The following is a 23,871-nucleotide window of genomic DNA, read 5'->3' on the forward strand; positions in this document are numbered from 1 at the left end:
TAATAATAATTTTTAATTATTAATAAATAACAAAATAATGTTTGAAATAACTTTATTGAAATATATATTCAAACATTATATATATTTTTGTAACATAAATATAAATCATATTCTTGTATAGAGACAATTTCCATTTATGGAAAAAGATTTCAAACATTGGAATTAAATTTGAAATTTAGATATATCACACTCTCCAGTTATTTTAATTATTAAAATCCATAGTATATTTTCTATCCTCTTCTCCTTTTATAGATTTTGTTTCTTCTATTAACCTATTACATTACAAAAATTATGTATATTATAATTATGTATTTAAAATATTTTAGTTAATAAAATTGTTAATAATAAAAATATTTATTAAAAACGTATATATTCTTACTTTCTTTGTTTAATGTTTCAGTTACTTGGACTGCAGAAAAAGATCTGACAACTGTTTTTATTAATGCTACACAACTAAAAAAATTAATTTTATTAAATTAATTTTATTATATTATATATAAAATATATATATAGAATATAATTATATAAAATAGTACCTAAATATAGCAATTATTCCAGCTGGCATTAATTTACCACTATTATAATAACGATAACCCATAAGTCCCCCAAGAACAGAAGTTGCTGCTATAGAAAGTCCAATATTTGTAGGATCTTGAGAAGTTTGATAAGCTCCATAACCCAAAACAGATCCAAAAATAAGTCCAGCACCCAAAGAAGGAATTGACTCTTTAAAAAATGAAATAATTTTGTTTCTTATTATAAAAATTTTTTAATTATCTCTGAATTAAAAATTGTAAAGAAACAAATATATAAAGCAATCAATTAAAAACTACATAAATAATTTTATAAATATTAATAGTACCAATATTTATATACAAAATAAAATAATATTTAATAATATATAAACTTACGCGCTTTTACATAACCCATTATACCTCCAGCCGCTACCGTAGCGGCATATATATATCCAAGTATATCAACGGGCATATTGTTTGATTATAATTTTATTATCAAGAAATTTTTTTGAACTATGCTTTATTACTTAAATAATAAATGACAGCACTAATAAATTACAAATGCTAAACAGAATGTATTCATTTTTTGCATATCACAAATATAATCGTGATATATTCATTTTATAGAGTGGTTTATCTATTTATCTTTTAGAGCGATTGTTGCGCTCTCTGTTGTACTTAAGTACTAAATATATACATATATATATATCATTACTAAATATACATAAATATTATACTATATTATTGCATATATATATATATATATATATATATATATTATATATATATTAATCTATATATTATTAATCGTATTGCTTAATTTAATTCTATTTTTAAATGTGACTAATTATTTTAATATTTTTATATTACAATTAATTTAGATTTAATTTATTTAGATAACTAATTACTAATTTTTTTTTTTGTTAGAAATTAAATACTAACATATATATATATATATATATATATATATATATATATATATATATGATATATATATATTATATTTCTATATGAATGTGCAAATTCAATATATATTTATAAAATATATATAATATAAAAATTTTTAATAAAATTAAATATTTTTAATTTTTAATAATAATTTTTTAATAATTTCTTAATAATTATTAGTAAAAAAAGGAATATATAAAATAATATGAAAAAATATAACTTTTAACAAATTATTATATAAAATTAATAATTTATTATTGATTTTTCTAAAAAATCAATTTTTATTAAAAAAAATTAAATAAAATATATATAAAAAAAAATTTATCAATAGTATATGAAAATATATACATTTAATTGCGTAATCACATTTAAAACTTACTATCTAATGGAGTTTTATTTATATATAACCGTAGAGATATGTATGCGTTTCTGATAATTGTTTATAATTTATACGTAATCTAGAAAATTAATGATATTATCATATTTACAATACTACATAATTATCTGCGTTTATTTGGGCTAATAGCCTAAGGACATTTTGTACTTATTGAATATAGAAATGAATGAGTTAAATATTGTAATAAATGTAGTAAAGTTCAGAGAGTTACAGCTATGTATGTACACACATTTTTTTATGTTTGAATTTTATTGATATTATCTTTAGATTGAAAATTGCCTAGTCAGCCACGTCATCTACGATTAAATTCATCGCAACCAAGTGATTGTCGACTACAATCTATGTCATTAGTTTTCGTAATAGTTAGTCATCTGCAACGTATTTGCTAACATTCTTTACATTTTGTTCCATACTATGTTATCACAAAACGTACTAGTTCGAACCGGAAATATACTTAACTTAAATGAAGCAAAAACAAAAGCAAGTCAAAATCCTACAGATGAGGTCAGTTTTCAAATTTTCAATGACAAAATTTGTAAATTAAATTTCATTTATGCCATTACCTAAATCATAATTCTGGAGGTTATGTTTCTTATAAAATTGAAAACCGTAAAACATTCATAAGAAACTATGATTTATTTTTATTTTTCAGCTAATTGAAACACTAAAAATTGTACTTCGAGACAATGAAAGCACTGGTGAAAATCCAATTATTGTATGATCATTACTTATTTTTCAAAATTTCTAAGACAGAATATATAATTAAACTTATTTATTTTCAGATTGAAGGTATAGAAGATAATGCTTTGAAAGATATCAATAGAGAAGATGTTAAGATAACTGTAAAAGTATTTATTTCATCACCTGATGTAAACTTATTAAAAGAAGCTATAGATCAAGGTATAATATACTATTACTTAAATATATCTATATAATTATATAGATATATATTATATATATTATAATATATATATATTATATGTATTATAATATATATTATATTTTTTTTTCAGTTTGTAATTCTTTAAATATAAATGCAATTGAATCTTTAGTAATTGCTTATTCAGGAAAGGAAAATTCAGAAGATATATTATCATCACTAAAACATTTATGGACTGGAGTAGAAGAATATGTAAAAATTGGCAAACTATCAAGTGTTGGTCTTAGTGATGTCAACACAAATGAATTTATTGATTTATTTCAATGGGCAAATGTAAAATTATATTTATTTTTTAATGTATTTTACTATATCTATTTTATATTATTTTTATTAAAACAGGTAAAGCCAAATATTGTACAAATTAGTTTAGCTACATGTTGTATTGTACCACCAGCATTGCAAACATTCACAAAAGAAAATGATGTACAATTATTAACACATAATGATCCTGGACGTAAGTATTTTTGTATATAATAACAATAAAGTAAGTAATGCATAATTTTATAACTTATTCATTATAGAAATTTTACCTCAAGAAGATTTAAATGGAATATTCAATGCTAATACAAATGTATATTGGGTTACAAGGTATCAAATTCATTTAAAATGTCGTGGTATTTTATCTTCAAAGGGTTACCTAATATATGTTAATAAACAAACAACATAATATTATATTTTTAATAATATAAAAAAATAATTCAAATAATGATAGAATTTACAATTACAATCATATTACATTAAATCTTAGTTTATTATATACACACATTTGTGTTCTACTCATTATTGTACATGTAAAGAGATCTTATATTTACAATATATATCAAGATTGTTAATCGAATCCACAAATTTTTGTAAGCGTTAATAAATCAATGCTTATGTATAATATCAGATTTATCTATTCATATTTATAGAAATAAATATATAGTTTAGCATAATTAATATTTTATAATATTTCACTATTTAACTTATTTTCATAAATTTTTAATAATTTTCTTGTTTAATAATTTTTAATAATTTTATTATAATATATAAATATATATATATATATATATATATAGAATTTTAGATGACGTAAATTTTTCAATAGCTAATAGTAAATGCAAATTAAAAAAGCGACATAAAGACTACAAATAGCGTTAGACATGCGTAACATTTGAAATCCGAGTAAAATGTTTTTTGAATAAAAATATTAACTTTCATATATTTCAAAAAAAAAAAAGTCAATATAGAATATTTCATTTAAAAAATAAAAAATAAATTTTCAAATATTCTTCATTTGTTAATCATTAACATATATCAAATACGTAAATTATAAAAATATATATAATTACATTTAATTTTTATATTTACTTCAATCATATATTTAAAAAAATCTTAATTATCAAATTATATAAAATTCAAAATCAAATATTTTTTAAAATTTAAATACAAACTTTCAATATTTTATATTTATATTTTATATATTTTAAAATATAATTTATATTTTATATAATAAGTGAATATTTCAATTGAAAAATATTTGTATTACAGAAATATCATTATTAAAATTAATTAACAAAAAACTAAAAAAAAATATAATAAATATAATCAATAAAAATACAAAAATAGCTAGATAAGAATCGTCTTTATTTCAAATCTTTTTTTAATCACGTTCAGAACCATTGCTAGCAGTAGCCGATCGGGAGTCCACTAGGCAGTGGGGACACAAGAAATCCTTCGTTTTATATGTGTGTCCCACCTTCATCGTCGTAACCGCCACCGCCACCGCCGCCGCCGCCGCCGCCGCCGCGGTCGTCGTCGCAGGCCAGCTCGATATATGCGGGCCGATTTTTCGTTTTGCCACCAGCTTGCTGCTGCTTTGGATCTTTCCCTTTCCTGCGCGTTCTCTTACTGCTCCCGCTCTGTGGACCCTTTTGCGTTGAGCCGCACCGCGTGGCACACACGGGGACAACGAAACGATGGGATGGGACGGGATGGGACTGGACTTCGGAGGACCGAGGATAGCGTAAACGTTTCTCTCTGCTCTTTCAGTTCTTTCTCTCGCTCTCTTTTCCTTTTCCTCCTTTCTCCTTTTTCACAGCACACACACCTTTCTGCGTTCATCATTCTGCCTTCTTTATTCTGCACACAGCCTATTGCCTCTACTCGAACACATTCGACACTCATTCTTTTTCTCTCTCTCTTGCTATTCTTCCTTCTACCCTTCTCTTTTCTCTGTTCATCGCTTTCGGGATCGGTCTCTTTTCAATGCTTTCCCGTTCCTTCTGGTCACTGTAAAGCGGGCGGAGTATGCGAACGCCGCGATACTATGTTATGCCTGCGGACCGCGGGTCTGACATACTTTGTATGTTAATGCCACATAATGTCGTTTTTGTTCCTCTTTTCAACATTTATTTGTTCGGGTCTTCGGAGCTTTAGCAGGGGCGTGCACGAACCATAGTTCGTACCGCGCCTCAATCGTTTAGTTATTTCGTGATCAGACTTAACCTATTCGCTTTTTTTCTTCCCCTATATAAGATCCTTACATCATCGATATGTGCTTATCGAAATTAATCCGGAAATTATTATATTTCAAACTAACGAATTGATGTTTCTTGGCAGCATTGATTATAACAATATAACAACACATTCACTTGATCCGATTTAAATATAGAAATAATCTCCTTGATGGTAAATTAAAAATTAAGCTCTCCTTATCAATTATTTTTGTGTTATCAATTGTTATCTATTTCAAGTTTTTTTTTTTTTAGAATTTCCAACATACGGATCTCTTGAGATATGATTCTCTTTTTCCTTTTTAAATAGATACACATCAAATCAACTAAATTATGTCTATTTCGTCGATCCAAAGGATCAACATATCATCTAAGATCACAAAATCGTTTAAAGACTAACACAACATTTCATGATTGCATAATTATGCAATTTATGTAAAATATCACTGATTTCAACTTTAATTTAATTTTCTGATAAAGAATATTGATATTAATTTTACCAACTTCAATAAATTAATTAGTTCACTACGAGTATATATCTTTCATATAGAGTTGTTATTTCATTTAAATTATATATATTTGAACAATAGAAGGAAACAGACAAATTCCAAAGAAATTTAAATCAATTTCAAAATAATTAATTTTATATTAAAAAGTATACGTCACAAACCAAAGAATAAATATATCAATTATTTATCATATCATTTTACATATCACTATATCTATAAAATGTTTAAACGAAATTAATATAATATTATGCAAATTTTCTGGCAACAAAAAAATGTAATCTTTTCTATATTGTAAGCAACGTTTCTATATTGATAAAAAAGATCATCATAAATTTCTCGTTCGACAAATTAGCCAATGATGGCGGGCTCAGCAACGATTACCGACTAGCTACATGCTGCATGTAATATAGACTTGTTGGAACGCGATCCCGCGTTGACAGGTGATGCAGTCGCGGTATTGCCTCTCGCATCGTGCGCATCTCTCGGTGTTCGTGAGCAAAGTGCCTCGCCGTTGATGTTTCGCTAGCACACGGTTGGCCACAGTTAAGGGAGAGAGGGAGAGAAAAAGAAACGAACGACAAAAGGAGCGAGCGAAAGGGTAAAGAAGCGAAGTACCGGCGGAGCAACACAGAAGCGGCAGAGGGAACGGCAGTAGTGAGTAAACGCAAAAGCGCCCTCGCTCGCTCCCGCGCGATGCAAAGACGGGGTATAAATAAGCGGCTGTCGTTTGCGGAAGCAGAAAACGGGCAAAAGGACAGAAATAAAGAAGAAGTCGCAAAAGAAAGGGAGGCAGTGACAGAGAGAGGAATAAATAAGCCGGGCCGAGGAGAGCGAGAGGACAGGCAAAAGTAGGAGCTGGAGCAGTAGCAACGGCCAGAAGCAGCCAGCAACGGTTCCACTGTTGATTCCCTCTTGCCGCTTGGACGACCAACTACGTCCCGATCTACTACTTTTGCGGTGTACGATCGTCCTCGCATTGAAAACTTTTCAGCGTGTCCTGCCTCCTCTACGAACGCGGCAGGTGTACTTCTGTCTCGTTATCCGGAAGGTCTCTTCCTCCTCGACAGCGACGCGTTCGAGTAGAAGTCGTAGATCACTTCGAGGATGTTTCGAATGGATTTTAAAGGACAAGTGATTTTGTCGTGGGAGGAACGGGACGGGAGATCCATTTAACGATCTTTGTAACGTTAATGAATGTATTAGGGCGGTAAATGAAAGAGTGTTGGAGAAAGAGGAGTTGCACACTGAATAGTGATTCTGCGCATGCCTGCGAATATATATGCTGAATGTATATATATTAAGTTAGGTTAAGTAAAATAAAAGATGAAACGATAATTATGCATAAATCTTGTAAGTATTTTCTACAATTTCTATTTAATAGAGAAAAGAAAATTTCTTCCGGTATTGGTGTATTTCTAGAAATCTCAGTGCTCGAATTTGCTGGTATCGTAACAGGTTATCCATGGTCGGATCTAGATACTATTCATGCTAAGCATATCTGCATACGCATCGAGACACTTTTCGAAAGCACGTTACGCAGCCGTGCCGTGGCACCACGTGCATACGAGAGGCAACCTGCATCCCCATGTGTATAGCGGATGGAGTGGCGCTTATATGTATATATACACTTATATATGCACATATACACACATGCATATTTCCTGTGTGGTGGCTGTGAAACAGAACACAACAGAACAGAGAACAGAACGGAACGGAACAGAGCAGAGCGGAACCGAATGAAATGGAACAGAAGCGAACGCAGTAGAGAAGCGCAGGCTGACTGCACGGCCGCAGCATGTTTATTGGCGCATCTTGGAGTCTTAAATCTTTATGTTGTCTCCTCGACGGGGTCTGCTATCTCCCTGTCCCATTGGCGGGATGGGAGGAGAAGGGAGAATCAGCACAACCACGGAAGGGGTGAGAGGAACGAGAACAAAGAGGGAATGACTCGCTGTGAGCATGGGAAGCGAGATGCTGGAATGGATGAGTAACAAAAAGAAGCGAAAAGAGACTAGAGAAAGAACGAGAGGGAAGGAAATCGGGAGAGATATATCTCTCGACTTGCGGTCGCGAAATCGAGTCAAGAGTCGGACAACCAACGACCAAGACGCATCCACTGCATTACGCACACAGAAGCCGCGATCTTAACGTGCCTCTAGAAATGGTCGGTTTGCAGTTGTACAGGGAAAACCCACGTGGTAAAGGTACCGGGCAAGAATTATTAATGGCCGTAGGTGTTACTAGCGTGAAGATTGCCGCTTTTAGCCAGATGTGATAGAAATTGCGTCATATAAAATTGACTCAATGTGTTCTATTGGTCACTGTATTTTTACACATTATACATTATAAGATATTTCAATGTTAGTTTTTACAATTTAATTATTAAAATGTGGTAAGTTAAATGATTAAATTAAAAAAGATAATTTTGTGAAAAAATAAGAAAATTAAAATTATTAAAGTAAATTAATTAATTAAATTATTAGCCATAGATATTAAAACTGTTGCAGGAGTTATAAATTGAAAGAAATAATCAATAATTGATAAAAGAAAATGGTTAATATTTTTTATTGCCTTAATTAAGAAAGGGAAGTAGAATATATTATACGAATAATTATTCCTAGACATGATAATGATCGTGCAATTATATGGAATATAATCAAGTATGAAATCAATACATTACGCCGATCTTATGAATAATAAAAATTTACCGTTACTTACAATCAAGTGGTAAAATATTACAAAAAAAATATCTTTTAAATTTATATTGATATTAATTATTCATTTTATGATGATTATTGAATTTATGATGATCTAATAACAAAATTAAAGCGAAGTTAAAAAAAAAAGGTACGTAAATAATAACTTGTTGCAATTATATAAATTTGTATTAGATTCATTTTAATGATAATTTTTTACATTATACAATACATTTACAATATATTTTTTATACTATATAATCTAAAAAAAGTGTTAAAATATATATAAAAAAATATTTAATATTGAAAATTAAAATATTGAATCATTGCAATATTTATAACTTTTATGATAACAAGAAATACATTAATTTATACCAATTAATTGTAGAATTCTTGAAAAATACATAATTAATAATAAAAAGATCAATTGTGATGAGATTACAATTATCTTATTTCTAGATGACAAAATATCTGATCGTCGTTTAAATCATTGTTTAATAGATACAGTAATATTAATTAGCTAGTCTATCACAAAACAAAAGATTATTTAAATTTTTTATTTAAGTTTTTTTATCTTTGCATTCATCTTTTAAATGATATTCCATTTATCATGTCAAGTTTTTATAATTATATGAAATGTCAATTTATAATTATATGAAAAATGATATCGTTTAATACATTATTAAAATCAATGTTGACAAGAATTTTCTTTCTAAAAAATTATTTCCTAAATGTTATTAAAATGAATAATTTACGAAAAAATATAAATACACAATTGATAGTTATAATTGATAGTTATAATAATACAAAATATAAATTATGATCAATAAGTTTTTGAATTATTGCAGTAAAGAAAATATCAAGTAGAGAAACACTCTTTCAGTAAGGGATATTTCTAACGAAATTGATTCTCACATAATGCGCGAGCACGCATGAATACACATATTTATTGTCTGCGCCTATCCTTGGTATATATGTACGTAGAGAAACGTAGGCGTGAAGGTACTTTTTGAACACAACTGCTGACATAACAGTGGGTAAGAAACCAACAACGTTGAGTGTTATCAGCAGTGTCGAAGGCGGTGGTTTTATAGCTGATACGTGCCATTTATCGGTCTATGCTACGTTTAGTTAATTAAACGGCAGTGCAAACACATACTGCCAGTGCCAAGTAAACATACACATTACAATCAAACACGAAACAATTACAGAAAATCGGAAAAAAGAATAAGAAAAGAAAGAGCAACGTGATATGTTCGTTGCGTGTTGAATGGCGCTATGAATATCCATATGTGCTAGAATTTCTCTTTAATTTGCAAGAGGTGGCGCCACTGCAACATAATCGCGATAACAGATCGAAATTAATTTGAAAATTTACGTGCTTCTCCAGTTCTCTAATACATCTTATTGATTTCGTATCATGCGCTTTAAGCATAAATATATTTCATAAAAAAAAAATAATCTTTATAATTATTATCAAATATTTTGTTATTATTAGTCATTGCTATTTTTATAATATAAAAAAAAAATAATTAACGATGCGCATAATGTTTGAAACAATATTGAAATTTAAAACATTAACATACTTTAACGAAAGATGAGTATATTAAAAAACAAATTCAAGCAATTATTATAATATGTTAAGATCTCGAAGAGATCATTCAAAATGATTGGAAAAGTGTAGAACGAAGGATGATGTAGCCAGGAAGAAATTCTTGGTATATCAGACCATGTGCGCGGCAGACTTTGACGATCCCTTAAGTGAAATATCATCGACAATCATTCACGTGAGATCTTTATCGGCTGGTAACGTGATCTCTGACCCTACCAAACTCGGGAGCAGTTTTATGCGAGCTCCCGCGGCGCGTGAATATACACCCAGTGGGTGCTGTTGCCTCGTCGAGGAAGAAGATCTGGTGAGATCGCTGGAAGATCGAAGCAGGAATGTAACGCGGTCCGTGGGCTTTGGGATGGTTGGAATCACAGAAAAATATTCGGTCGGGTTCGCGTGGAAGCTACGGCATGGCGTTCTGTACGCAGGAATGCGACTGCCAATAAATAAGCTTCGGCATTTCGCGCGGGATTCGCGCGTCTTATCGAGCCACTCGGGCGCTGCTGAGGATGGGCTACTTCCGATCCAATCGATCGAATCGATGCTTCTTATCTGTGTACAACCATACAACGTTGAAGTAAAGAGCTCTTTCATCGGGGGAAAAAAAATAATCCTTTGGAAATTATACGAAAATGTCCGTTGGTGTACAAATTTGAATGCGAATAAATTGATGACGTACAGTAAAGAAAGTTGTGTTGGCAGTTGTTTTGTACGTATAGCGGTATTCACATTTTAAGAGGAAAGAAATTATATATATTTTAAATTTAATTTATTCGTGTAGAAAATAGAAGTAAATAATATTTAATAAATATTAAATATTTGAAATGTAATTCGAATAACTATATTGTTCCATGAGCTATTGAATAAATAAGAATTGAAATGTTCTTTCAGAAATTCTGTGATGAATAAAAGTGGTACAGTAGTATGTTATACAAATATAATGTATTAATTAAAAAATAATAATTATTATTGAATCACTATACATAAATTAATGTGTGTGAGGCGAAAATATATGTGAAGAACGTACATGAGAACAAGGAATAATTTATTTATAGGACAGAAACTATTTTATAAAAAATGGAAAGCTCAATAAAAGAAATCATTCTAAAAATAGGAAAAATATGATATACAAAATAGTCTAAAAAAGTATATAGAAATAGTAATTATCGTGCAAGAAATTATTAATAAATGCATAAATTTAGTTAGTAATATTATTATATCTAACAATGTAGAGAAATATAAAAAAATATATATATTACAAATAAAAATGTCAGGATCATAAGAGTATAATTTACTTTAATTAAATTTATTTTAATTATCACGTATTATATTCATGATTTTTTTTTAAATTTTTACCAAGTATTTTATAGTCATTTTTTTAAATATTATACAATTGGAATGAACATATGGAATAAGATTCTTCACCTTAAAATTTTTTCATTTTATTTAATTCTTATTGAAATAAGGTTTTTCGCCAAAAATACGTACAGCAATGTTTAAATTCAGGATTACAGTGGTTCTTTTTTTTTTTTTTTTTCAGATAGGAAACGAACCGACGTTTCTGGAAAGACACCGGCACATTTCGAAAGATGATAATTACGCTTTTACGGTACACGGCCAAATCTACATTGTGTCTACGAGGCGAGTCCTCTCGCGGTAGGAAATCGCGCAATACTTTTAGGCTCCCCGGTACACACATTGCGAAAAAGTGAAATGTGTTGTACCATTGCGTTTCCATTGTTGTGTTATGGAAGAGACGTAAAACGGGGCAAGGTTGAATCTCTGATTACTTGAAAGACTTCTACATTATACGAACTAACCCCGAATTTTCTATATCCTAACCTCTTTACGTATCTTTATACTTTAAACTCGTTGGAAAAAAAATTTTTGAAACCGATTGTTACAAATTTCAACTGAGAATTTTGTGATTATTTTATTCTTTATTAAGATACAATTGTCAAATGGAAGAACAGAATTATATTAAAATATTTAATAGTAAAAAATCATTTATCCAGACATTGGATAAAACTGTTTGATTAATTGATTCAGTTTCAGTATATAAATTATCATAATTATCCTTTCCTCGTGCTTTTTAATGCAAATGATATAAAAAAGGTATATAAAATTCAAAAAAGGTATTTTCTCTAAGCTAATACACAATCTAATTTTCTAATTTATTTTGTAGTTTAACAAAAAGTGCAATTCGTCGAAATTAATGTTTAAACCTCCGTTTTAGCTTGAAAAAGAAACGATGTCTGATAATTTGTTAATGTAGTATCACTTAATTATAAAAGCTAGAAATCTAGAAGTACAGGAAAAATGGAATTACTGATTAAAAGCAAATCAAATCACAGCATCTAGTTGGGATTACCAGTTTATGATTATTCGAATTTGCTTCGATAATCTCATCCAACAGGGAAGTACCATTATAATAATAAGCTGTTGCATACATATATCTATAAGATTGCGCAATCGTTGCCACACACAGCCGCGTCAACCGATTGGTATCAATGGCAAAACATTTCGAGGACAAAAAGCACGAGGAACAAGTAGGATCGATGGTTGAATTACACTGATGAAATGAAGAGGGAAGATCGTACAAGAAGATAAAATTACGACGAATAAAAGAATGGAAGAATCGTATAGTAAGACGGACCCAAAATGACTGGCAGAAGCGTCTGAATGGGCTCTGGTTGTTCATACTTGGCCGATCCATGGCATTCCACCAAAGTGGTGCTCACGGTGACGAGCAAAAGAGCAACGACGCATTTTCCATTGTGAAAATCTACGTAATACGACTTTGTTTCCCTGAGCATGGGAGATCCTCCTGACCTTCTATCTCTCTCTTTCTCTCTCTCTCTCTCTCTCTCTCTCTGCATTATACCTGGTTTAATTACGTTTGTCATTTTGTGACTGTGGTGTCTCATTACGAAGAAAGTTCGAGGTTTAACTCGACTGCTTGCGAACCTAGGTGGCCTCTTTCTGGTAACGGCACTAACCAACCCAACCAGACGGCCAACAACAACAATGACGAAGGAACGAACGAACGAACGAACCGACGAAGGAACGAACGAACCAACGAACCAACGAACGAACGAACGAACGAACGAACCAACCAACCAACCAACCAACCGACCGACCGACCGACCAACCAGTCATGAGCCCCCTTTTACCTTACGTATAGCCCTCCGCGTGCCTCTCTTCGCATCGCCGCTCTAGATCTTCGGATAAGAGCGAACACCATTTTAGCGGTTCCTTACACACCAGACATCCGTTCCCTTCCTATATATACGTGGCTACGGGAGAGCTCGCTGCATTTTCTCCGCGCGAATGTGTCAAGCGACTGGGAAACAGACAGAGACAGAGAAGGCGGATCGTGGAAGGTTGGTAGGCGGGAGAGAGGAAGGGAGAGAGGGAGGGAGGGAGAGATGGCGGGCAGAAAAGGACAAAGAAGTCGGAGGGAACGAGCAAGGGAGAGAGGGATCGAAGTGTACGATAAAGTGTGTGTGAGAGAGAGAAAGAGAGAGAGAGAAGCGAGGGAGGGAGAGATGTATAGATATATAGCGAGAGTGAGAGAGAAAAAGAGAGATGGGCATGTCAGTCGAAACCTTCTAATCCCACGTACAGGTGCTTAATTCGTTACGTGAGACCGGAGGAAGCAGAAAACGGGATACTGTACCGTTTTCTGTGATAACGAATAAGGGTTTCGCCGTTCTCCTCTTCCTCAACCCCTCTATGCTCTTCGTTAATTAAACGTGTTGGGTTAAATACATTCGCTGTAAAGCGACAACATTCAAGATATGCGAAATAGATTCACCATGAAAGATAAAAAAGATAGGACATCGCGTAGCGGAGATTTCGATGTGTTGGGTCGCGTTAGATTAGCTTTTTGCGATTAAGGTTCAATCGAACTCCTCGGAGCTTTGATAATTTTCTATTTAAGTGGATATCAGACGAGGACGTGGGGAACAGGTCACATCCGGGTTAACGTAATTACAAATTAATTTCGTTTTATTAAGTAGCTCCCGGTCGAAGAACGCACGTATGGCTTATCTCCGAGACTACTTGGAGAAGCACCGTATTCGGGTTAATTCTGCATTTAATTGGTGGCTTAACCGTATATCCACGGTTTATTCGGACTATCGTGAGAAAAAAGATATTAATTTTTCACGAGTAACTAGAATTCCCGCAAGAATTTGCACTTTATGGAAACACGGGCAGATGAAGATAACGATAATTGCGTAGTGTGGCGGCCGCGGAAAAGATTATTCGAAATGGTTCAACACGGTGAAATATGGTATATGTTGGATCGTTGCCTTCGAATACTTCAGTGACCCACAGGTGTGTACGGGTGGAACTGCCTTCGAGTAACTGTACCAAAACCTATGAATTTTTACGGCTAAATTATATTCCAATTATAGAAGATATTTTTTCTCATAATTCTTTTTTTATTAATTATCGCTGATTAATGGTGATTATATTACAATACTGTAAAAATTTTAATGATGATAACCTTCTGTCAGAGATTGTAACTATTAAGATTTAGACGATTTGTCATTTTTTAATATAGAAAGTAATATAGCATAATCTATTTTTTTTTTTTTAAATACTTTCTATAAGATTGTATCTTAATGATGTATTTTGATATTATTTATAGTAAAACAATAATATCAATTAAATATACTTACATTTTAATTATTTTAATTCAGTTACATAAAAAAATGTTTTCTAAATATCTAGAACAATATTCGAATCTACAGAATCTTTAACTAAAAAAAATCACTCGTTTGTTAATTATAAATTCCTATATGCTCAGAAAAACCAATTTGCGTATATATTTACAAATCTCTACATCGGTTAGCTGATCGCACATAAAATCTGGCTTTGCTGATAAGAGATCCCCGTTTACGTGTGCGTCTTCTCTCTCGTGCATACACGCAAGATTTCCTCGTCGTATATCGCGTATCTCTTTATCCTTGTTCCATATCTTTCCCTCTCTCTTTCTCTCTCGTACTCACGTCTAAACGTGTATACGCGCACGCAGATGCCGCGTGTCGATGTGGGTAGGGTTATTAGCCCAGAAAGCAAGGCCCCTGCTTCCGGTGTAGGCACTTTAGTTCGAGAGTTTCTTAACCCCTTCTTACACGACTTCTTGCTGGCCTGCCCTGGCCTAAGACTCTGCCCCGACTTGGCCTGTTGTCGGTTGCGGGTGGTAGAATTTCTCGTCGAGAACGAACTCCTGGGTCTACGACGAAACACTCTCTTATACTTGCATTTGTGTGCCTGGTATGAACGGATCGTAGGGTAGGTAGATATACTAGGTTAGGTCGGCACGGTGGCGAACCGAGCAATTTTTCCCGCGGTCTAAGGTGGACCCGACATCGAACGATCGTAAATTTCGCGAAACAGAGGGCGCACGACTCTGACTCGCGATCTTGCTTATCGTACGCTACCATGATACTGATGCAGATTTTACCGTGTTGCTTTGAGATAGTCTGTTAATATACGGGATGAAAGAGAAAAAAATTTTAAATTTGAAATTTTATATTAAAGTGTAAAATAGTAGAAAGAAAAAATAAACATTAATAAACAGATCATTTGTCGTATAATGGTCAAAAGAATTACAGGTAAGTGTTTTTGGTTAATAAATAATTTAGGAACGACAAGATTAAAAATAACGATTTCAGTTCCGTATTTTCATCATTATTTTTCGATATTTTATCAAAAGATTCAATTATTTTGATAATATCAGTATTATGATATGCTGAAAAAAAAAGAAAGTATTTTTTACTTTGAAATACAACTTTCTTAGCTAAAGTAATGTTAATCCAATGTTCGAAGTAGAATTGTTGCTTGTTGAATTCATAGCTATTTAATGACAATTTTATTGCGCGAAAAATGATTAATGGCACGTTATTTGCTCGCTGAGGGAAATACTCGGTGATAGGTTAATGGACGTAAAAAATGAACAGGCTGGCGTAAAGCGGCAGAGAGATACGAGCCTCGACGATGATAGATATGCTTTAACCAGTCGTAATTGTTTTGCGTTCGCTCTTAATTGGGGCTACTTGTTCGTTACGTTTCTTCCGAATGGGTAAGAAGCTATGAAGTTTTAATAAATGCCTTGATCGAGCTGTTAACATGTTCTGCGAGGAAACAGGTAAAAAAAATCTTCAATTCGTTAGTCAGTTTATACTTATTAATAATAAATATAAAAAACGAAGAATAATACAATCATAGCTTGAATTCACAAATCGATCGTAAAATAAAGGTTATTTTCTATCTCTTTCTCTCTCTCTTGATTCGCTGTTTCACTTCGACGATGCATTGCAGGTAAATATTCAAAAAATTTTATTTTAAATTTGCTTTCATCTCAACGAGTTTACTTTAATATTTTTTTTTTCAATATTTTAATTGTTAAAATTGTTAATTGTTAAAAATTTTTTTCAGTTTTATTATTGATTCAAATGAAGACGATTCAAGACATTGGATAGCCAGACTTTCCACGTCCTGTATTCAGACCTTCTGAGTGATTTCTAGGTCAGATAACAATTAGAATAACTCGATTGAATTGGTATACCGATCAGTGAGACGGCAAAGGTGGTCGGCTAGCTTTCGAAAGTGATGACCCCAGGGAGCGGTAAAGATGCGTGCAGGTGCTTCCTCCTTGCATTTTATACCTAGAACAACACTAATGCGATGAAGATTAGTTTACTTAAGTTCCCATGAACTATTTTTGAGCTTAATCGTTTGCACTGATCTCCTGTTATACGTTGTATACGTACGCCAGCTAGGTTGTAATAGATAATTACTCCCGCGACCAGGTAGGGGGATAGACGTTCCTGGATCGCTAATGAGCTTCTGGAATATTATCGATGCTCACGGTAATGCTTATAACTGCTTTTCAACTGAGATTGTAAATTTTCCGTTGTTCACTGATTTCTGAGGGAAAGATGCACGCCGATTATGCATTGGTGGAATATAATAGTGTTTTAAAGATACCTGTTGCTTCTGTCTGAACGAGGAATTATCAGTAGATTTGCCAGAACGAAGCGAAGACGGACGTGTATATATATTCAGAAATGCAAAGATATTCAAATAATTGCTTTTTACGAAATAGAAATGAATATCGTATAATTCTTGGAAGGAAAATAATAAGAAAAAATAACATTTCATAGTTCTTTTTTTTAAATTAAAAAAGAATTTTGAAACTAACAAATATTTTAAAAATGGTAGAAGAAGTTATTGAGAGTCCAAGCTTAAATACATAAAAAATTTTTTTTACTATTCTTATATATATATATATATATATTAAGGAATAAAAATATATCTACTAATAAAGTTTAACTTCAATTAAAAAATATGTATTAATAAATGGAAAAAATTTAAAAAAAGTTAATCGAGTAGAAGAAAATGATTTTGGATACTATGTAATAATTTTTACAATAGAAGAGAATAGATTAGAATAAAATAGAACATAATTACCATATAAACATGACTAATATGATTCATCTATTTTTAACTTTGTCTTTATGTATGTCTGTACTTTAATTTGTGCAAATGATTTCCAACACTCGATTTAAATATTTTCAATCAAGGCCTTGCGACTACTTAGCCTAATAAAACATGTTATCATATTTGATCGAAGAAAATATTTTTACAAACATTCGCAAATCAAAATTTATATATCGATTATACATTTCATAGAAAATCTTACATTTTTATGTTATATTAAATAAAAACTAAATTTTCAATATTGTCTAATTCAAAAATATTTTTTTACAGATGAGAAGTTAGAATAAATTTTCAATATTGTCTGGCATTTTCACGATTTTTCAATTTATTCATCGCTGACAGACACACATAATGAATTTCTCGGGTCACAGGTGAAGGATCTCGAGAGTCGCTTCTTTATTATCGTTTTTCCTTTCATTTTTTTAAATTCTATTTTTGAGTTCTTTTTCGAACAGTAAGGAAACCATGCGTGCGCGCGGGCTTGCGGGCGAGAACACGCATTATTAAAATAGTTTTGTAGAACGCGATTTAATCGCGAAATTACTAAAAATTACTGGCAAGGTAATAATACGTGACCGCATAATGAATTTAAAGTAACTTAAAATAAGAAATTTTAATCCCCAGTGAATCATCTATGGATATGGCACTATATAACTAGAAATACGTTGTTTTTTTTTTCAATATTCATTCAGATTTACTTTAATAATTCTGAACGATTAATCGTTGGAATTAAAAAAAAAATTCTATATCAGCTAATATGAAAAAACTAATGTTGCGATATAATTTTAATTTTATTATTAAAAGATTATTTAAAAAATTATGGTAGAAAATAATATTAAAAGTTTGACTATATATTTCTGAAATATCATATATAATCTATACATCGAATTATTTGTTAACTTATAAAATCATTATAAATTTATAAAATTATAATAATTGATAATTTGTATGAAATTAAATGCTAGAATTACAACGTTGAATCATCAAAATCAATTTACAAAGATAAATTACAAAAATCGTAAGACGGATGTTCCGTGCCCTTTAATTCGTAGCATGATCGTATAAATTCATTAGATTCACAATTTTTATACAATGAATTAACGCACATTTACTTAGATTTATTATATTCTATCTCTATTAGTTTCTATCTCGTTGAACTTGTTATACGATGATTTGTATTTTATTTCTTATAATAACTTTCTTCCATAAACTTTCATTTATTTCATTTCAAAAATTATAACAATAAAATATTAACGACAAAATATATTTCAAATCATAATAACCTTAAACAATGATGATAAAGTATTCTTCTTAAATTCCAGATGATTGAAACGCAAGCATTAGATTTGTACATAAATACTCGATCTTGCGTAATGGAAAAACATTGAACTGTGATCCCTTGACGAACTCGAAAAAAATTACATGGCAAAAACTATTGCAACGTCGGAAGTGGCAATGCTCGGGAAGCGTACGGTTCTCAAAGGGTTAATTGGGCATAGTAATTCTTCAGGTGACCAAGCTTCATGGGAGTGGAACGGAGAAAACCCAGTTTTATGCTTCGCATTAAGCGCTTATATCTATATCTTTATGTTGTATCTGCTAATTTATAAATATGTAATTGGCCAACTACGACCCTTCGCTATAGTATTATCTTAAATGTTTTTTTTTTTTTTTTACAGATAAGTTATCGCAACATTTTTATGCAATGAGAAGGAGGGAATACCATTGTCGCGAAAACGAAGTAAATATTATGTAATATTGGATGAGTGACAGCATCTTAATTGTTACTACACCTGTATCAAATATAATTATATTTTTCGTGTAATCGTTAAAATTCCATTATCTTGTCATCAACTAATTAACTTCTACATTGATGTCGAAATAATCGAGTAATTCTTTTTTTACAATCCTATAATAGTTGATTTTTTCAATTAATTTTTGTATAAGTATTTTTTCTATAATGATGTATTAAAATTTGAGATTCATAAGATTTTAAACACGAATGAAAATCTATTTTTAAATATTTAAATTATTATTTCGATCGTTATTAAAAAGAACTTATATTACAACTAACATTATTATATATTACAAAATCAAATCAAATCTGATATAATTAATGGTAAATTTGACGTTTAAACATCATTAATTTTTAAGTAACAGACAATATAGATATTTATTTTGTCCAACCAATTTTTCTTCAATGTTAATGTATTCGTACCTGTTCCGAATCGATTGCGCCCTACTCGGAATTCGAGCCTTCATTATACTTACTGTCGCCAATCGCGTGTGACAAATTATTCCAGCGTCATATCCGCCAATGGTTCGCGAAAATATTAACAAATCACCTTCCATGCAATCCATTTCTATATATATTCCCTCGCATTCTTCTATTCTTTCTTTCTCTCATCTTCTATCCATAAACAAACAGTAAAAATATAAATAAGTAAATTAGAAATAGAAAAGGATATTAAATTAAAATACAAAAAAAATCAATTAACCATAATCAAGTCAAGACGAGATCTTGAGATCTCGCAACGTTTCAATGAAGCAATTCTGCAACTTTGCGACCGTGCAAAGTATCTCGTGAACTATGAAATGGCTGGTAAAATCTCTTATCTTTGATCGATTGTTTGGCCTTGACTGAAAAAAAAGAAAAAAAATAAGAAGGATATTTCGCAGTAATGGTCCGGTCAAAAATTCTCACGATCACGATGTCATTTGTGCGAAAACATCGCGAAAAATATAAAAATAGATGCAGCAACGACTAACCGTGGAGGTTAGGAAAAAAAGTATCATCCTTGCGTGTCGGAGGGGCTGAGGTCGCGAGGAGTCGAGGAGTCGAGGAGTCGAAGAGCAACGCGGTCGAGGAACGAGCCCAGGCACACACGATGTGCGCCGCGTATAAGTCAGCACTCAGGATATTTCGTCATTTCCTGCTTCTCACGCGATACAATCTAAATTAACTATGTTCGCTTGGCTAGGCCTCCTCCCTCGCAGAGGCTCGCATCTCTCAAGAAAATTTCTTATTTCCTAGCGAGGAGGGCACACGGGGCGACGTGGAACGACGCGGAGGGACCTCTCTCGACGAACGGCGTCATGATCGTAGCGACGATCTTATTAAAAAAAAATAAATATACAAGAATTTAGATGTTGATTGTTTGCAATATTCATATCATTTTTGATACGTGATTTAAAATATTCATACTCAGTTTCTAACCTAAAAAAAAATATGGAAGAGTTTAATGCTTATAGAACTACTCTTTGTACTTTTAAAAAAATAAGTATAAAGAAGTTTATTTAAAAAATTAAAGATTGCGATGAATTAAATCCATCGTTATTATCTATCTAGGATGATCGCGATTTACTATGTAGATACTAAAAAACAATATAATCCAATTAGTACTATTTTGAAGTTTCTTTTACCGTTAACCTTACAATGGTTATTTCTCTGGTAACAATTGGCACTAAATATACTTAATTCTCACATAAAATTTAAAAAAAAACTCTTGTATCAACAGATTATCTATTGCAAATTAAATATTAGAAATTCAGTTATAAAACAAATAACGTTCGAGAGATAAGAAAATTATAGGTTAGAAATCAAGCAAATATATACTTTGATACTTCGATAAAATAATCAATTGTATATCGATACATAAAAAATCCTATAAATTTTTCAAACAATGGTATAAAATAAAATTGCTATAAAAAAAATTAATAACATAATTTAAAATTTGAAGAATCAAACTTACATTAAAGTTCTTTGAGATACATCGAACTCGAAAAATAAAACAAAAGAACATTCATAATGCAGCAGAGACAACAATAACGAAGAATGAGAACAGTGCCGAAAACAATCGAAGAACTATAATGAAGAAATAAAGGGATCGATGAAAGCTCCGATAAAAAAATCTCGATTATAATCGAATATTGCAAGGGGACAATATGACGACGAAAATCGATACTAATAAAAGAACAAATCGACTGATTGAAATCGTGGTGATGATGAAAGTCCAAAGAGGGCGAAGACCTGGGTGGCTTTCACAACCAGGCACGTAAATAATTCACTTGGAAAATCCAGCTTTAATGTTTCCGCGGCCGGAAGAGGTTCGCTAAGGTGTTCCACGAGCGTCGGGTAGAAAAAGGAATTTCTTGGAAAGAACCGTCGCTAGGTTAACTTTACTCGACCATTTGTTACATTGGCTGTGTGACGCTTTAAAAAACATTGCCGTTGCAGATTCTAATTCGTCGCGTTTCACCTAGGGGAGAGGTTAGGTTGCGTTACGGTTTGAAGGTACGCGCGTCGAAGGAAGTAGGGCGTAAAATACCATGAACTTTGAACTGTGCATTTTTGAAGGGAAATGGAGTGAAGAAAACCGCGTGAAAAGATTAAACTATTTGATGTTTAAAGTTATCCATTTTATTTCTATTTTAAGTTTTAACAACAAGTTTTAATTTTTTTTCAATATCTTAATTTGTAACATAATCAGAGAATATTATTTTTAACGTGATGATATATAAATATTTCAATTTTGATAAAAATTATATATTGCGTTATATTTTTTATCGATTTACAGAATTTACAAAAAGTAATCAACAGAATATTTTATTTATGGGAACATGAAATAAAGTGATAAAAATCAATAAATAAATTTGATTCTCTTAAATGGACCATAAATATTCCACCGAGTCATGATTTTCTTGGCGGCGTCGATTGTGGACAATCTGGCGAAGTCATTTAGCGATACGAAGTGTTGCGTCATCGGTTAAACTGATTCGAGAGATATGTATCGATGGCTCTGGTTTGTAGTTCGTCACGCTTATAATTTTACTCTTATTTCGTTAACATAATTCTTACATGTGAACAATAAATAATTTTATTTTATATAAAATAAATTTTTGAGAATAAATAATTCAATAAGATATATATAAAAAAAAAATTATTTCCATTCTAATCTTATTCGCATATTTACTATCTTATACATTTGTAAAATTTTTTTTTAATTTTACAATCAAACCATTAAAAATTTTAAATTCAATAAAAAATAAAAAAATCATGCTATTGCTTTAATATAGCTAATCCATAAATTAAAGATAAGATATTCCTCGTAGTGTCGATGTTCTATCTATATTCAGAGAAATTTGGTGGATGTCTGCCTAATGATAGACTGCATCACTGCCTGTGCAAAGTTCAATTTCTAAATAAAAATTGCATATGATTCAACAATAATTTCTATCTTTTATTAATATAAGAATCATTCAAAAATTGATTACATTAAATTATTTACTTACTGATTTATCCCATAGATGCATCTATCTCTAAATATTCGTTATACGGAAAGAAGGAATTTTCATCAGGTCGATCCGATCGGTACTTCCTCAAGTATTTAAGATCAGGAAGTAGAGGGTGAACTTCAAAGAACATGCAAGGCAAGCAGAAGAAAGGAGATGATATATATCGTAGAGCACGGAAATGTTATGGCGTGCAAGGAACACGTGAAGAAGGTGTAAATGACCACGGCGAATACAGGACGCTGAAGAAAAGCAACGATACGGTATTTTGCGTCGCCGCGACGATCCTCTTTTTACGGCTGAATGCGTGCTGATGTAATTCTACTTTCTCTGTGAGAACGAATTTCACAAACCAAACTTCTCCTCTGGGATCTTGAATGGAGAATGTCAGCCGTACTGCTATCGTTTTTTCTCTCAAAAACTTGTTCGGTATTTGCTTAATTTTTGTTTAATTTTATTATAAATAAGTATTTTCTGTAACATTTTCACCAATTTCATTATTATCTATTAGAATTTATCATTTATTATTCATCATATAATTTTAATATATTTATTTATAACATACTACATATGTATGAGATTTATTCAATAATTTTCAAACAGATACAAATTTATAGTTTTATTTGGATAAATCTGACAGATTTTTTTTTATATACTATAAATAAATAAATATATTCATCATATTCAATGAAAAAAAGAAATGAAAATGTATATAACTTAACCTTCAACAATTAACCTTAACAATTAACAATATTTTATAGATGATTTTTTAATTTTGACGATTATATGAATTATAATTAAATTTTGAAATTATTTGAATTATTAAATATTTTTATACAATTTATTATCTGCACGATTTTTAATTATTCTACAATTAAATCAGTCTGAATTAATTGAAGCACAAGCACGACTTATTATTATAATACACTAAAAAATTGGGGTTAGGATTTTA

General features: G+C 31.0%; 2 protein-coding genes and 5 long non-coding RNA genes across 8 annotated transcripts; 4 read left to right on the forward strand and 3 right to left on the reverse strand.

Annotated features, from left to right (window-relative positions):
• Positions 1–35: 35 nt before the first annotated feature.
• LOC100864390 (transmembrane protein 14C) lies at positions 36–1,210 on the reverse strand. Its single transcript, XM_003690653.4, has 4 exons — positions 912–1,210; positions 537–726; positions 380–453; positions 36–272 (listed from the first exon to the last, which is right to left on the reverse strand). The coding sequence occupies exons 1-4, from the start codon at positions 985–987 to the stop codon at positions 268–270; spliced, it is 345 nt and encodes a 114-aa protein (XP_003690701.1). The 5' UTR covers positions 988–1,210; the 3' UTR covers positions 36–267.
• A 291-nt stretch (positions 1,211–1,501) lies between these two features.
• Positions 1,502–3,683, forward strand: Gclm (Glutamate-cysteine ligase modifier subunit). Of its 2 annotated transcripts, none has more exons than XM_086913694.1 (6): positions 1,502–2,364; positions 2,513–2,558; positions 2,643–2,760; positions 2,874–3,073; positions 3,140–3,254; positions 3,322–3,683. In XM_086913694.1, exons 2-6 carry the CDS (start codon positions 2,547–2,549, stop codon positions 3,465–3,467), a joined length of 591 nt encoding a protein of 196 aa, XP_086769820.1. In that variant the 5' UTR covers positions 1,502–2,364; positions 2,513–2,546; the 3' UTR covers positions 3,468–3,683. The 2 variants fall into 2 exon arrangements, with proteins under 2 accessions (XP_086769820.1, XP_003693778.1); XM_003693730.3 differs by having other exon boundaries at positions 1,787–2,364; positions 2,513–2,575.
• Positions 3,684–6,249: 2,566 nt separating this feature from the next.
• On the forward strand, positions 6,250–8,936 carry LOC147656786 (uncharacterized). Its single transcript, XR_015293889.1, has 3 exons — positions 6,250–7,154; positions 7,260–8,196; positions 8,312–8,936. It is a non-coding gene; the product is annotated as an uncharacterized LOC147656786 (long non-coding RNA).
• Positions 8,937–9,532: 596 nt separating this feature from the next.
• On the forward strand, positions 9,533–12,128 carry LOC147656787 (uncharacterized). The gene is made up of 2 exons (XR_015293890.1): positions 9,533–10,821; positions 11,653–12,128. It is a non-coding gene; the product is annotated as an uncharacterized LOC147656787 (long non-coding RNA).
• A 3,913-nt stretch (positions 12,129–16,041) lies between these two features.
• On the forward strand, positions 16,042–19,452 carry LOC105737293 (uncharacterized). The gene is made up of 4 exons (XR_015293768.1): positions 16,042–16,272; positions 16,563–16,768; positions 18,950–19,137; positions 19,307–19,452. It is a non-coding gene; the product is annotated as an uncharacterized LOC105737293 (long non-coding RNA).
• A 219-nt stretch (positions 19,453–19,671) lies between these two features.
• On the reverse strand, positions 19,672–21,194 carry LOC147656788 (uncharacterized). Its single transcript, XR_015293769.1, has 4 exons — positions 21,051–21,194; positions 20,397–20,740; positions 20,126–20,267; positions 19,672–20,037 (listed from the first exon to the last, which is right to left on the reverse strand). It is a non-coding gene; the product is annotated as an uncharacterized LOC147656788 (long non-coding RNA).
• Positions 21,195–22,024: 830 nt separating this feature from the next.
• On the reverse strand, positions 22,025–23,862 carry LOC147656789 (uncharacterized). The gene is made up of 3 exons (XR_015293893.1): positions 23,656–23,862; positions 22,920–23,393; positions 22,025–22,825 (listed from the first exon to the last, which is right to left on the reverse strand). It is a non-coding gene; the product is annotated as an uncharacterized LOC147656789 (long non-coding RNA).
• Between the last annotated feature and the right edge of the window lie 9 nt (positions 23,863–23,871).

The sequence above is a fragment of the Apis florea genome, unplaced genomic scaffold, assembly GCF_048593485.1.
Source record: "Apis florea isolate Af1SG1 unplaced genomic scaffold, ASM4859348v1 contig_3496_pilon, whole genome shotgun sequence".
NCBI classification, from domain to species: Eukaryota; Metazoa; Arthropoda; class Insecta; order Hymenoptera; family Apidae; genus Apis; species Apis florea.

Coding starts and splice junctions, on each gene's coding strand:
- Gclm (XM_003693730.3), top strand. CDS start 2,275: ATGTTATCACAAAACGTACTAGTTCGAACCGGAAATATACTTAACTTA. Junction 2,365..2,512: donor GTCAAAATCCTACAGATGAG/GTCAGTTTTCAA, acceptor TTTATTTTTCAG/CTAATTGAAACACTAAAAAT. Junction 3,255..3,321: donor AACACATAATGATCCTGGAC/GTAAGTATTTTT, acceptor TATTCATTATAG/AAATTTTACCTCAAGAAGAT.
- LOC100864390 (XM_003690653.4), bottom strand. CDS start 987: ATGCCCGTTGATATACTTGGATATATATATGCCGCTACGGTAGCGGCT. Junction 727..911: donor AATGGGTTATGTAAAAGCGC/GTAAGTTTATAT, acceptor CATTTTTTAAAG/AGTCAATTCCTTCTTTGGGT. Junction 454..536: donor GGAATAATTGCTATATTTAG/GTACTATTTTAT, acceptor TAATTTTTTTAG/TTGTGTAGCATTAATAAAAA.